We start from the raw sequence: 16,333 nt of genomic DNA, 5'->3' as shown, positions 1-16,333 counted from the left end.
ATCTTTTTGATGGAAATGAACGACTACACAGTACTTCCAGAGATTCAACAGTACCTGAAGTCGGGGGACAGATCAAAGACAGGACTGTCTCCATCTCAGTGCTCAGCTCTGGCCGCCATGCTGCTGATGTCAGAGGAGGTTCTGGATGAGTTGGACCTGGACAAATACAACACAGACAAGTGGGGGCGATGGAGACTGATCCCAGCAGTGAGGAACTGCAGAAAGGCTCGGTTAGTAGTTATGTGAATTGAAACATCTGAATTGAGTCAATCTGCCATTACAGTTAACGCTATAATTAGCAACTAAGGTTGTTTAAAAAAGATACACAAAAATACTATGTTATGGCAGTGTTGGGAAAGTTAACTTTCTACTTGAACTAGTACAAATTCAAGGTCAGAACTTCTTAAATGAACTAGTTCAGTTCATTGAACTAGTTCATGGTTCCCCAAAACGAACTTAGTTATTTTATTTAGACGTTGCTGCAAGCTATTATTTGTCAAAACTATTGACACGGCCCATATTGAACCACACACAGCAATTATTTCACAAAATGTAACATTGTGGTGCCCACAATGTTTAGGTTCCCACTCTTCCTGCACCCTTATTGTGAAGGTAGACGTTTCTAACTGTCGCTGCATGTTTCCACATGGTTAAAATGGCAAGCTGACAACGTCTCATGGACGCGACACGTTGTGAGCTTGCAGATCAGCTATTTTCGGCAGGCAACACACGTCAAAAGACAAAGTATATAGATCAAGCTTTACTTGGGAGACATACAGTATGAGGCCATGCACACACATTGCTTCAACTAGGGCGCTGGGGGAGTGCTCTCTCCTCCACGTCATCAGCGCCCACACCCTAGGTGGGGTTGGCGAAAGGGCCTTTCTGTGTGGAGTTTGCGTGTTTTCCCCGTGTCTCCTAGGGTAGATACCCTCACAAAAACATGCAGTAATCCTGGTCTCTATAATGCCTCCCCCTGGCCAGCCGGGGCGCCTGATGGAGGGGAAAGGAACTGGTTGTAATAACGTGTTCCTTACACGCGCTATGTCCAACCGGCGAAGCTCCCCCTGTCAGGTGAAAAGAAGCGGCCTGCTCACTCCACAATCCACATGCACTGAAGGAAGCATGAGCTCAGTTCGGGGCTCTCCCCAGGCGTGGCAGTGGGAGAGCAGAGCCCATTAGGCAATTGGCACTGGGTGAAAAAATGGGTTACAAAATCGTGGGATAAAAATTATAAAAAATAAAATAAAAAAATAGGAACGAGTTCATGAACGTTCAGGCACATCACTGGTGACTGGTGGTATTTTGTGTACATACAAGTCCTCAATAAAGCAGTGTAAATAATAGAAAGACACAATTCAGAGAAATTCCAAGTTGTGGTTGCCGTAGCGCGAGTCACAAGTAATCCACTGTGAAATGAATTCCGTCTTACCATTTATATTATACTAGAAGCTCGGGCGGCCGAGCGTCTAGTCGGCGACCTGGCCAACTCGGGAACGATGTAAATAGGGAATGAATGTCCCGCCCTTTAATGCAAACCCCATTATACCTGTTGTCATAGGATCCGTTTTGACCATCTGTTTGCCTGTGTCCATTTATACCCATATATGGAGATATCTGTCTGTCTACGTAAATTTTATGCCCATATATGGAGATCTCTGTAGGAACCGTTTTGACCATCTGTTTGCCTGTGTCCATTTATGCCCATATATGGAGTTATCTTTCTGTCTGTGTCCATTTTATGCCCATATATCGATATATCTGTATCTGCGTCCATTTTATTTTATGCCCATAAATGGAGATCTCAGCAGACACAGTGCCGGTTCCGGAAAACCCTGATGTTAGACATCAGAATCCGAAACTTTCTTGCCGGTTCCGGAAAATTGCTTATCAGGTCGAGTCGAGGCCGGGCACTGCACTACCTGCTGCGACGGGGAATGCGTGTGCCGAATTTGAAATAGGGAATGAATGCCCCACCCTTTAATGCAAACCCCATTATACCTGTTGTCATAGGACCCGTTTTGATCACCTGTTTGCCTGTGTCCACTTATGCCCATATATGGAGATCTCTGCAGACACAGTGCCGGTTCCGGAGAACTCTGATGTCAGATATCAGCTCCGCATATGGGCGTCCATTTTATGCCCATATATGGAGATCTCTGTGAATGCCCTACCCTTTAATGCAAACCCCATTATACTTGTTGTCATAAGACCCGTTTTGACCATAATGTTTGCCTGTGTCCATTTATGCCCATATATGAACAACAGAACACGTCATACTGATGACATTCAATACGTAACCATGGCATTTTTTGTTGACTCATGTGGCGTACGTGATGTCAGAGCCCTTTATGAAGTGATGTCACAATGAGTCAGCGCTTGCACTGATTTCCTCCAGAACATCCTGATGTCAACAATCAGCACCGCATAAGGAGATTCCGAACGTTTTGCGCCGTTTTCGGAAAACCGCGCGTCGGGTCGGTCGGGTCGAGGTTCTCGAAATACACGGATTACAGACAGACACGCACGCAGAGATTTGTCACATTTATAGATAGATAGTGTGATGTCAAGTGGAGCATGACCAACAACACTGGTTTCCCCACCAGACCAGTGGTTTGAACCCACTGACACTGACAAAAATTATTTTGGGGTCCCCAGGTGATTAGCTTAAAGGGATATTCCACTTTCAACAGCTTACAGTGGAAGGGTTTCTCTCCACATACACACCCATTGTAACTTCAAACTTCATTTTAACCATGATAGATTCATTAAAAAAACTTGTCGCATTTGCCACACGTTGTGAGCTCATAGATCAACTCTTTTCACCATGCTAAAACTTAGCAGCTTGCTTTCCCAGACAGGCAACATGGAAAATAGATTCGATGGAATTTCACATAGCAAAAGCCAAAAGGGTGGAAGAAGAGTGAGCACTTAAACATTTTGTGGGCACCAATGCTGCACCCCCCCCCCCCCCATATGTATGCTATATTGTATTGTTGTTCTTATGTTTTGAAAGGTGCTATATCAATACAGTTATTATTATTATACTTATTATTAGGGCCCGAGCTCACACAGTGTGTGATGACCCTATTGTAATCGTAAAGATTATTCTTATTATTCCCCCGAATAAATTGCGTTTTTGAGCCGCAAAACTACTCCAAAAGTTGCGCAACTTTGCACACACATCACAAGTGGCGAGAATTTTCGTATTTAAAAAAAATCAAAAGGGGGCGTGGCCTAATAGCTCAACAGCGCCCCCTTGAAAATTTCAACAGCACAGCCCCACTATACGGTTTCACCTACACGTACGAAAATCGGTACACGCCTGTATCATGTCCGGACTCACAAAAAAGTCTCTTGGCGCCACGTTCAAAAACAAACAGGAAGTCAGCCATTTTGACTAATTTGTGGCGTTTTGGCGCATTTTTGGCCAATCGGATCAACTTAAAATTCGCTCGGCATACACAAAACACCTTAACAGTTTTACTGCCAGATGTTGTTATTTATTTATTGGGTCTGGTGCCAGCAAAAAGCGTCCTACCTTTGCGACATTACAGTAGATAGATAGACGTTTTTACTTTTTTTTCATTACGCAACATGCACTTTGGTGATACTGGCAGCAGAAGGCGGCCTCATGCAAGAATTAATGTGAATTCTGGCCCTGCATAGTTGCCATCCATTGAGACCAGTCACTCGCTACAGAGCCACAGAGCCAGAGAAATAAACAAGGACGTGAATTGGTCTCCGTTGATGTTAACGCATAGTGGATTTTTGAGACCATCATGATGGGAGATTTCTTTACTGTAAACAGTTTAGGCAGTAAATATGCAATGTAGTTCAGTCTTCATTTCACACCTTTAACTGCTGGTTGAAATCTTTGATATCAAAATTGTTATCTTCATCCGTACAGTCATTCTGTGCTGTCAAGTGATGTCGTCTATTCTACACTCTGCTCCGCTAAATACTGTTTATGTCTGGATAACTAGATAGGAGATATTTTATTTAACTTCCATGACAGTGAACTATGTATCATTTGTTTTGATAATCTCTTATTTAATCTGCATTTACAGACTTGTTGGCTGTGACCTCAGACAGACAGAGGTTGAAGTTGTGGCTTCAGCTCTCAGCTCTAATCCTTCCCATTTGAGAGAATTGGACCTCAGTAAAAACAACCTGAATGACACAGGACTAATGGAGCTGCTCTGTGAAGGACTGAAGAGTCTGCACTGTAGGCTGGAGATTCTACGGTAAGATACATTTACCTGATTTATTTTGATCAATTCTGTTTTATTATGTACTGTATTATGTGAATATAATATGAATTCTGTGGTGAGAATGTAATTAATAAGCTTGATATCATGGTAATCATGATATCATGTCCCTGAGTAGACCTTAAAATTACCCCACACTTGTTTGAAAGTGATATCACTTTAAGGCAAATTTAACAGGATTTCGCACTGAGGCCAGGGCTGCGCGGCCGGCGGAGCGCCGCGCGAGTTACGAAGCCGTGGTGAATGCAATCGTTATAAGCCCACGATAAACGCCCTGTCCAAGTGACTACTTCCCCCACATTCAGGTCTTTATGGCTTTGACCATATAGTAGCTCACGTTCAAACCCGTAAAAACAGACGATGTGCTGAAAAAACTCATTGCCCTCCAATCTAACAAGGCAACTGGCCTAGACAATATACCCCCCAGGTACCTCAGAGATGCAGCTGTTTCCATCGCTCCTATAGTAACACACATTACGAATACATCCATCACAAATTGTCACGTCTCACAGGATTTCAAAATGGCTAGAGTGATCCCATTATATAAAAAAGGAAGTAAATTAGAACCTGGCAACTACCGCCCTGTCTCCATCCTGAGTTCGATCTCAAAGGTAATAGAGAGATCCATTCAAGAACAAATCAACAGCTACCTCGCCGAGAACAAACTGCTGTTTGAATTCCAGTCGGGTTTTAGAACATCTCATTCCACTGATACATGCCTACTGTACCTAACTGACTACATCAAACGTGAAGTGGACTCGGGCAAATATTGCGGTATGGTCATGCTGGACCTCCAAAAGGCATTCGATACAGTTAATCATTCAATATTATTGAACAAACTAAGGGCGATTGGTTTTGACAGCGCATCAATAAAATGGATGAAATCCTACCTTGAGGGAAGAGAACAAATGGTGGACATCAACGGAACCATGTCCTCGTCCCTCCCTGTGAGCTGCGGTGTCCCCCAAGGTAGCATTCTAGGGCCGTTACTGTTTCTACTATACATTAACGACATGAATACGGCCTGTAACTGTAAACTGTTCCTGTTCGCTGACGACTCAGCTCTCCTGATTTCAGGTGAGAACAAATTGCAGGTTGAGGAAGCTCTTAGCTCCGAAGTCACCAAAATTCGTGTTTGGCTTACTGACAACAAACTGTCACTACATCTCGGTAAAACGGAATCTATTCTTTTTGGGTCCAGACATTCCCTAAAGGAGATAAATATAAACGATTTCAAGATCAAAGTTGATGACACAGAAATCTCAAGCATGGAAGAGATTACCTATTTGGGCTGTATTCTTGATAAATACCTGTCTGGGGATAGCATGGCAACATCAGTGATCAAAAAAGTTAACCAAAGAACCAGATTCCTGGGCAGGATGTCCTCTTTTGTCAACAAAAGGGCCCTCGGGACTCTTGCTGGGGCCATCATTCAGCCCCATTACGACTATGCCTGCACCTCCTGGTACTCCAACATCAAAATGCCACTCAAGACAAAGCTCCAAACTTCCCAAAACAAATTGATTCGCCTACTTCTCGACCTGGGGCCCATGACCCATATTTCCCCCACTCATTTTGCGGGCCTAGGATGGCTCAATGTAGAAGACAGGGTTAAACAATTGAAAATGGGTCTGACTTTCAAAATAGTCAATGCAAATCTATCATCAACCCCCACAGTGCCCGCATATTTGACCAAACACCTCCAAAAAGTAAGCGACACCCACAGCTACAATACCAGAGGGAGCGCAAACAACGATTTAATAATACAAATCCATAGTACAAACATGGGGAAATTATCCTTTTACAATACAGCCACTGAAGTGTGGAATTCTTTGACCATTTCCCTTAAAACAAGTAACTCGCTGGCCTCCTTTAAAACGGCCCTGAAAATTCATCTTTCAGGATGTCAGGGGCGTAGGTAGTCATCTTTTCTCCCTGACGACAGGTGAAAAGTGAATCCCCCCCCCCCCCCCTTGTTTTGCACCGAATATAATAGTGAAGTATATTTTCTTATCAAATGCAACGAATATTGCCATGTTCTGTAAAAAGTTTTTGCACCTAACATATAGTGATGTATATATTTTTTATAAATTGCAACGAATATTGCCATGTTCTGTAACATATTTTGCACCGAACATATAGTGAAGTATATATTTTTAATCAATTGCAACGAATATTGCCATGTTCTGTAACATTTTTTGCACCGAACATATAGTGAAGTATATATATATATATATATATATATATATATATATATGTTACAGTATGTTCAAGAAACCAGTAAAAGTTGTCAAGGAGCACTCGTTTTGACGTTCACCACACACTAATCACCACCAGATGGCGACGTCAGCCACTGGATAAGAGAGTTACGTCACGCTTTGAACTCGCCGCAGACCGGAAGTGTTTACTCTTTATTTACTAGCCTAGCCTAGCCTAGCCTAGCCTAGCCTAGCCTAGCCTAGCCTAGCCTAGCCATTAGCTCCATTGTAGTCACTTGGACAGGGCGTTTAACGTGCGCTTGCCCAGGCCTTACGGCCTGGGCATAAATATAACGATTGCATTCACCACGGCTTCGTAACTCGCGCGGCGCTCCGCCGGCCGCGCGGCCCTGGCCCGCTCTTCGCGGCCACTCGCGCCTGCGGCGCTCGGGGGCGAAGAGCAGGACCAAGGTCCGCTGGCCTTCGCGCCGCTTGGGGCTTCGTGGACCCAGGGGGGCCTCGTAACTCGTTTGGGCTTCGTGGATACAGGGGGGCTTCGGTAGCCGCTCGCAGTGTCGTGGACAATAGAGCGGCGCACCGCCTGGAGTACGTTGTATTGGCGACCGCTTGCTCCGCCCCGTGCCGCACCACGAGTGCTCCGCGTCTCGAATGTGCTGTTTCTCTAATATACTATGACATATATATATATATATATATATTTTTTTTTATCAATTGCAACGAATATTGCCATGTTCTGTAAAATGAGTGCCAAGGACTTCAAATGGAATCAAGACTGTAAAAGGACTTATTGGGATGTTCCTATTGGTCAGAATGCTTTTTGCCATACCAAGGCCGTGCTGCATGTTTTTTTAAATGTGTCCACTGTACTTGTATGTACATTCATTGTGTCAATAAAATAATCAAACAAATTACAATGGAGCTAATGGCTAAGCTAGGCTAGGCTAGGCTAGGCTAGGCTAGGCTAGGCTAGGCTAGTAAATAAAGAAAGAGAGTCGCAAACGAGTGACGTCAGCGCCTTCACTAGTGAATGGCTGTCGTCGCCATCTGGTGGTGATTAGTGTGTGGTGAACGACAAAACAAGCGCTCTTACAATGAACGTCCTGAGTTACCCAAACATACTGTAACATATACATTTCTAAAGGTACAATTTAATGACTTTTAGTACCTTTTTGAAACCAGATTGGACAAATTGTCAAATATTATAGAACGAAGACACAAACATTGTGATAATAGCAAATCTACGAGCTCACTGCAAGGTGATTGTGAGCTTGTAGTTTTGCTATTATCACAATATTTATCTGTGGAGCCGAGTCAAACTAGAAACAACATATGTTTGTCCAAGCTCAAGATTCAATCATTTAATTACAACTGCCACAGTTCACTAATAATAGTCACACCACTTATGGATGAGGAGTGGTTTCATCATTCTTATAACTCAACTGTCCAGCTGGTGGGAGCATCACTTGCATTTCCTCGTTCTGTCTCTTGTCTCTTCACATAACCTCCATATTGTAGCTTATGAAATGTTATAATATTGGTGGAAATGCAAACTAACCTTGTGTCGGTGCTCCGCCTCGAAGCCAGATCAAAGCCTGCAGCTGTGGCCCAGCTTGAGGAGACAGGGATGAGAAATAGAGAGACTGAATGTTCTGCTAAATACTTATGTCTGGATAACTAGATAGGAAATATTTTATTTAACCTCCATGACAGTTAACTATGTATAATTTGTTTTGATAATCTCTTACCGTATTTAATCTGCATGTACAGACTTGTTGGCTGTAACCTCAGAAAGACAGAGGTTAAAGTTGTGGCTTCAGCTCTCAGCTCTAATCCTTCCCATTTGAGAGAATTGGACATCAGTGAAAACGACCTGAACGACTCAGGACTACTGGAGCAGCTCTGTGAAGGACTGAAGAGTCTGCACTGTAGGCTAGAGATTCTACGGTAAGATACATTTACCTGATTTATTTTGATCAATTCTGTTTTATTATGTACTGTATTATGTGAATATAATATGAATTCTGTGGTGAGAATGTAATTAATAAGCTTGATATCATGGTAATCATGATATCATGTCCCTGAGTAGACCTTAAAATTACCCCACACTTGTTTGAAAGTGATATCACTTTAAGGCAAATTTAACAGGATTTCGCACTGAACATAACCGATCTACAAGCTCACAACCCGTCGAGGACGCAGCGCTTGTGAACTTGAAGATCGACTATTGTCGACGTGCGACCCGTTGCACAGTCATCGACCTTTTCCGACATACGCAACAGATCAGCGGATAATCAATAGCCTGCATCTACTTACTACCAATAAATTATCGTTCGAATAGCCTAGGCATGTGGTTCCCAAACTGAGGGCCGGGACCCCCAAGGGTGTCCACAAATTATTTTGGGGGTCCGGGGTCTCCAGATGATTAGCTTAATATGCAATATTGTTTTCTCACTCAACAGTAAACAAACCAACGCACAGTGTATATGTCACGGTTTGTTAGAGAAACAGTACGGTCGAGAAACGGAGCACTCGCCGTGCAGCACGGGGCGGAACAAGCGGTCGCCACAACAACGTCCTCCAGGCGGAGCCGCTCGATTGTCCACGACATTGCAAGCGGCACGAAGGCCAGCGGACCTTGGTCCTGCTCTTCGCCCCCGAGCGCCGCAGGCGCGAGTGGCCGCGAAGAGCGGGCCAGTGCCGGCCGCGCGAGTTACGAAGCCGTGGTGAATGCAATCGTTATATTTATGCCCAGGCCGTAAGGCCTGGGCAAGCCCACGATAAACGCCCTGTCCAAGTGACTACAATGGAGCTAATGGCTAAGCTAGGCTAGGCTAGGCTAGGCTAGGCTAGGCTAGGCTAGGCTAGTAAATAAAGAAAGAGAGTCGCAAACGAGTGACGTCAGCGCCTTCACTAGTGAATGGCTGTCGTCGCCATCTGGTGGTGATTAGTGTGTGGTGAACGACAAAACAAGCGCTCTTACAATGAACGTCCTGAGTTACCCAAACATACTGTAACATATACATTTCTAAAGGTACAATTTAATGACTTTTAGTACCTTTTTGAAACCAGATTGGACAAATTGTCAAATATTATAGAACGAAGACACAAACATTGTGATAATAGCAAATCTACGAGCTCACTGCAAGGTGATTGTGAGCTTGTAGTTTTGCTATTATCACAATATTTATCTGTGGAGCCGAGTCAAACTAGAAACAACATATGTTTGTCCAAGCTCAAGATTCAATCATTTAATTACAACTGCCACAGTTCACTAATAATAGTCCCACCACTTATGGATGAGGAGTGGTTTCATCATTCTTATAACTCAACTGTCCAGCTGGTGGGAGCATCACTCGCATTTCCTCGTTCTGTCTCTTGTCTCTTCACATAACCTCCATATTGTAGCTTATGAAATGTTATAATATTGGTGGAAATGCAAACTAACCTTGTGTCGGTGCTCCGCCTCGAAGCCAGATCAAAGCCTGCAGCTGTGGCCCAGCTTGAGGAGACAGGGATGAGAAATAGAGAGACTGAATGTTCTGCTAAATACTTATGTCTGGATAACTAGATAGGAAATATTTTATTTAACCTCCATGACAGTTAACTATGTATAATTTGTTTTGATAATCTCTTACCGTATTTAATCTGCATGTACAGACTTGTTGGCTGTAACCTCAGAAAGACAGAGGTTAAAGTTGTGGCTTCAGCTCTCAGCTCTAATCCTTCCCATTTGAGAGAATTGGACCTCAGTGAAAACGACCTGAACGACTCAGGACTACTGGAGCAGCTCTGTGAAGGACTGAAGAGTCTGCACTGTAGGCTGGAAATTCTGCGGTAAGAAACATTTACCTGATTTATTTTGATCACTTCTGTTTTATTATGTACTGTATTGTGTGAATATAATATGAATGGTGTGATGAGAATGTATTAGTAAGCTTGATATCATGATAACCAAGCCTATGTACCTGAGTAGACGAAGGACAACTTTAGTTTTTTACAACAAGGGTTCATATTTTAGATTGTAATTAAAGAATATAAAAGATGTGTGTTAAAATTATTTCATTTACTTCTTTCTACTGTTTTAGAGATTCTTATTTCAGTGGTTGGGGCATGCGTACAAGTGGCTAATATGGCATTTTACACAGAATAAGCCCATTCCTAAGATACAACGCAACCTTTCATGGTTGGAAGTGACTTATGGGGGCTAGAAGTGTTACTGTAAATAGTAAGGGTGCCGGAAAAAATCGATATGAATCGGTTATCGGTTTCAACACTAGCGATACGACTGCATCGATGCACGTTTACCTGGATCGGTCCAAATCGCGCCTGAATCGATTCATCGGTCCTAAAGTTATTAATCGGATTCACTGAATTTTAGCATTAAATAATTAACCTACTGTGAAACTCTGAACTCACTTAGTCAGCGTTTACAATTACAAATCAATCATTCGTTCAAAAGTGAGCGCCGCCACTGCTAAACACAGTGCAGGGGGGGGCTGCGTTCTCTGTCCTGCGGGAAAGCCGCAGATCTACAAGCCCACGGCGTGTTGCATTTGGAAGGGTTGTAAACTTGTAGATCTCCTACTTCCGGTGCAGCACACTGGATCGTGTAAAATGATGCTTGCAACTGTGCGACACAACGCCTTGTAAACAAAACAACGTGATAGTTCCATAAATCTATGGATTATTCCAGTGGAGAAACGCAACGTTTGGATTTTAAAAGAATGCGACAGTAATGGATTGGATATTACACATAACACTTCTCCTAGCAGAATGTCAAAAGTCCCCGCACTTGCCGACAGCAAAGGTAATAATCACAGCATCAGCTTTTATTGCAAAGGGCTGCATTATAGACTATTGGTTCTCTAAGTGGGGTCTGGGGACCCCCAGGGGTCATTGAGGGAGTTATAGGGGGTCCCCAGCTAAATGATAGGAACCAAATGGACCCTTATGGGTATGTGCAACTCAGGGGAGTGTACAAATGGAACCAAATGGACCCCAATGGGTCCATTTGGTTCCATTTACACTTCAGAGCCTGATGCATAAATTACTTCATTAGAGCCATACGATAACAAGTAGACCAACACATAATGTGTGCCAGACTTCAAATGTTGCACTTAATTTATACAGCTGTTGTTAGTTTTACATTGTGGTGTTAGAAAGTGGATCTCTTTGAAATGATCTTATTGACTGAATAACAGCAGGCTTTTTTCTATTTTTATTTGGTGATCTGATCTGTGGCATTGGTGAGGATGTAATATTTTAGTTTTTCAGTGTTATTATAGCAGCTTTGCAAAGTACAATAATTGCGCTGTACTGAAGGCTGAAGGGCCAGGCCTTTTGTGTGTTCTTTTTCATATTTCTCCACCTGACTAACTGTAACTGCTAAAGTGAAGCTCTTAGAAATGGGTGTGTGAGACAGATTTCCAAACCACGTCAGTAGGCTTTGTAGTTTGTCAGTAGTTTGTAGTTATTCCTTGGTCTTTTATAGATCTAGCTTCTTAATTAAATGGAAAATTAATGTTTCATTAAACTTGTGTATCAGCTCGCACCTTATTGTATCAAATCGAATCGCATTGTATCGCATCAAATTCCACAAAATCGAAATCGCATCGAATCGTATCGAAATTGCACGGAATCGAATCGCATCGAATCGTTCTGTATGTAAGATGTATCTTCTCTGAATCGAATCAGAGCCCATGTATCGGATACGTATCAAATCGCCTTGTAAGGGATGGATACACACCCCTAGTAAATAGCAATAAAGAAACTGCTGGCTTATTGTGTCTAAAAAGACATATTTAGCCACTTGTATGCAACTATGCATGCCCCACATTTTAGCACAGTAAACGCGATACAACAATAGAATGAAGCAAATGAAAACATTTTAACACTCACTTTTTCTTTTCTCTAATTACAATCTGAAATATGAACCCTTGGTGTAAGAAATACAAAGTTGTCCTTTAAAATGACCCCAAACATGTTTGAAAGTGTAGTATCCCTTTGTGGCAGATTTATAGGCTGCGTCATCATACAATGGGATTACACATGTAAAATAGCTGATCTACAAGCTCACAGTGCGTTGAGGAAACAACGCTTGTGAACTTGTAGATCAGCTATTTTCGACTTAATGTGCAACATAAAGCATACGTCTATACAGGGTATATGCACATTTATACTGGTAAAATGTAATGGCTTAAGACCTTTTAAAAAACAAATGGCAAAATTGTCAAATATTACGGAAAGAAATATCTAAAAGCTCACTGGGGGCATTGTTCCAAGTGCTTGTCAGGGTGGGGGTCACCAGTTCAAATATGATAATCAATCAATCAATCAATCAATCAATCAATCAATCAATCAATCATGTGTTTCATTCTTCATTCAGACTGGCTCACTGCAACTTGTCAGAGAGAAGCTGTGAACTTCTGGTCTCAGCTGTAAGCTCTCATCCCTCCCTAAGAGAGCTGGACCTGAGCTCCAACATGATGGTGAATGTTCCAGTCCTGGAGAACTGCAAGTGAGTAGACTTGAGCTGTGTCCATGTTAGTGCACTGAATGTGCAGTGTTTCCCTCATGTGTCTCTGAACAGAGTATTCACTCTGACACAAAGTCACAAATAGATGTGTACGTATTTGTGTATTTAGTAGGGCTGTCAAACTTAACTCGATGATAACGAGTTAGCGTCCATTCCTTTTAATGTGTGATTAGCGCACTGTGGTGTTTGAAACATGGTCCACTCCAAGCGCCATGGTCCACTCCATACATGTTTGGTTAAACATAACATAAGGTAAACGTGTTGTAATTTGATTAAAAATAACATGCCATGAAAACAAACTCGTAGCTTATTATCTCCAAAGTAAAGCCTGACTAAAGGGCTGTCCATGCTGTCTCCGACCACCAAACATTTTGCAGCTTTCCCAACTCAGTCGGTGACAGTATGGACAGGCCTTTAGACTTTGTCGTAAGACGTGTTGTATGCCAAAACTAGCTGATCTGCAAGCATGCAAGGTGTGATTTTGCAGATTGGATATTTCCACTTGCGGAAACTTGCAGGATGTGAGACGTTCAGAAACAGTTGCCTTCACAATAAAAGCCTAATTGTTAGTAATCATTACTGCAATGTTAAAGTTAGTAAATCAATATGTCCATCTCTTGGGCTTGAGCTCTGGTCCTTAGTGTGAGAAGGAGTTCTCCTTAACTCACTAAGGAAAGTAGGCTTTCAACCTCAGATCTGTCTTTGTTTTTTGTGAGTAGCTAAAGTCTTTTTTTTTTTAAGACTACATATGAGAGGCTGAGCAGGCTGGGCTACCGTGGCTGTGAGTGCAAGGGCTCATCGGTGACACAGCGTTAAGGATAACTCCTTCTAACGCTATGGACCAGAGTTAGAACATGTAGAAATGTGTCCCTGCCATTATTTACACCCTGCAAAGTGTAAATAATAACTTAACTAGACTGCAGAGAGAACAGTTTAGTGCCTCAAAGAAACTAGTACTTGTGGTTGAGAAATAACAAGACATAGCCTATCCAAGATAAATCTGCATAGTAAAGTTGCATCAAGAAGGGATAAAAGGAGAGTGGAGTTCTCTAGAGGTAAAGGTGGAGTCTGAGGAGGAGATGAGATCCAAACTGGGCAGCAGTGAGTACTGTATGTCTGGATGGGCTGCAGGACCAAGATAATGATAGGAGAAACACTGTAGTGTCAGCTAGTGGAGACGTTGTGTTAGACACTGAGACATTGATGCATTGTTGTTCTACTTCCTGCAGAGTGAAACATGGAGGAGAAGACTGGCTTAATCCTCAAATCATTACCAGATGTGAGTATCTGTCACACCCACCAGTTCACCGGGTTTTCACCTTAGCACCACCCACCACCCACAAGTGTACCAGGTTTTCACCTTAGCACCACCCACCTGAACCAGTCCCTCCGCCTCCTACAACAAGACCACCCACCTTTCCTAATCCCTCCTCATTCTCATGACAGTACTGCCCATGGCTCTTCCCAGTTGTTTACTAAATGCTCTAGAACAGTGATTTACAACCTGGGGTCTGGGGACCCCCAGGGGTCCTTGAGGGATTTCCAAAGGGTCCACAGCTAAATTAGTTTAGTGTCAAAGTCAGTGTAACCAGTTGAAACCTAGATACAGATTGGCTATTTGAAAATAGCAGATCTACAAGCTCATGTGACACGATTGTAGATCTGCTATTTTCAAATGCATAATTGGATTAATCTGGTTACACTGATTTAGCTATTCACTGTTTTCAATTCATCTTGGGGATTCTTACCCCTTTTCCTTACAACTTTTAATTTGGTTTTAGTTTACATGAAAAGGTTTAAGAACAAGGTTTGATATATGGCACTCAATCAACACCTACAACTTGTAGCCTATGGGATATAGGCTTTAAAAACTGTGCTCTCATTTTGTACATTCATTGGAGCCATCTCAACCATTCTATTTCCTCAAAATTATATCTATTTTCACCTACGAGTACTTCATGTCCATAGCTGATAAGTGTTGCGTGTATTAAGCTATTCAAAAACACGTCAACTGGCTCTAGCCTCTATCTATGCCCAAACAGTGTAACTCGAGTGGGTCTCGCATCGGGTCGGCAATGTCCGATTTAGTTAGTGAAGCAGTGATCATCGAAAAAGAATAAACTACACACACGAAGGGGGAAAGGGCTGAGGGAATCAACCTGTCTTTATAAACACAATTCAACCATTGATCTCATTTGTCAGTGTCAACTGGTAAAGTGTGAAATGTTTGATAGCTGTCAGCAGCATCTGGGCACAGAGCATAGAGCAACCTGGCGTTTCTCTGCCCACAGAGGTTGTACTAATATAATGAAATGATGAAGAGGGGAGGTGCGTGGGTGGGTTCAATTATATTGTGTCAGTTAATCGCTCTTTTTGGATTGGCACTTTTGACCCCCAAGGTTTTGGGGTCCGCTCAGTGTCCCGACAGGCCGCTGTTCCGACTAGCGTTGGCAGGTTAGTTACTGAGGTACGGTTACTGAGGTTAAGTTTAGGGTTAGGGGTAGAGTTAGGGTTAGTTTTAGTGTCGGAATACCGGCTCGTCGGCACACTGATGCGGACCCCAAGGTTTCATCCTCCAGTCCAGGAAGAAACCCAAATACAAAGGGAATACATCATTGCTCATAACAACCACACCAGGGGGTCTAATGAAGTACTGTCAACCTCATCGACACATGAAAACCAGAAAAAGTACAAAACTATGGCACCACCTCTTTAACATTATAAACTATTGCAGGGGTCGTCAACATTTTCAGGCCAAGGACCCCTTAGTTGAGAGAGAGACAAAGCAGGGTTGTGGGGCAACCTTGTCATAGATTCCATATGTTTCCATATTAAGTGTATTTTTGGATTTGTGTAAATTTGAGTTTTCAGATATTTAATCACTTGAACTGTCAATACTTAAACTTGACCTTTGACCTACTTTGTGTGTGTGTGTGTGTGTGTGTGTGTGTGTGTGTGTGTGTGTGCGTGCGTGCGTGCGTGCGTGCGTGCGTGCGTGCGTGCGTGCGTGCGATTAGTGTGTCTCTGAATGTTGTATTTAATGTTTCTGTGTTGTTTTCTCATCAGATTTAACAGGGAGGAACATGAAGGTCCTGGAGACATTCCTGGGAGATCCTGTATATTTCCTCTCTGACTTCCCAGAAGCTGCTATGAAAGAATCCATGGAGAGTAAAAATGTCCACTTGGACCTCTTTGTCCGCTTCCTTCATGGCCTCTCTGTGGAGTCAAACCGGAGTCTGTTGGGAAGCCTATTGGAACAGACAAAGAGCAGTCCATGGGAGATCCAGAAAGCCACCAACAACCTGAGG

At 42.8% G+C, this 16,333-nt stretch overlaps 2 protein-coding genes across 2 annotated transcripts in view; both read left to right on the top strand.

The window, feature by feature from the left end:
• LOC308308482 (protein NLRC3-like) overlaps positions 1 to 16,333 on the top strand; it is a gene marked incomplete at both ends in the record, with an annotated part of 110,341 nt that overhangs the window by 52,168 nt on the left and 41,840 nt on the right. The gene's annotated exons all lie outside the window — the stretch shown is intronic.
• On the top strand, positions 16 to 16,331 carry LOC308309169 (NACHT, LRR and PYD domains-containing protein 3-like; the record flags this gene model as incomplete). The annotated part of the gene is made up of 6 exons (XM_080754645.1): positions 16 to 149; positions 4,149 to 4,247; positions 12,876 to 13,007; positions 14,255 to 14,304; positions 16,092 to 16,263; positions 16,313 to 16,331. The coding sequence occupies 6 exons, from the start codon at positions 16 to 18 to the stop codon at positions 16,329 to 16,331; spliced, it is 606 nt and encodes a 201-aa protein (XP_080610771.1).

Source organism: Nannobrachium achirus, assembly GCF_963921795.1.
Source record: "Nannobrachium achirus genome assembly, chromosome: 23".
NCBI lineage: Eukaryota > Metazoa > Chordata > Actinopteri > Myctophiformes > Myctophidae > Nannobrachium > Nannobrachium achirus.
This window is presented reverse-complemented; position numbering and strand designations above follow the sequence as displayed.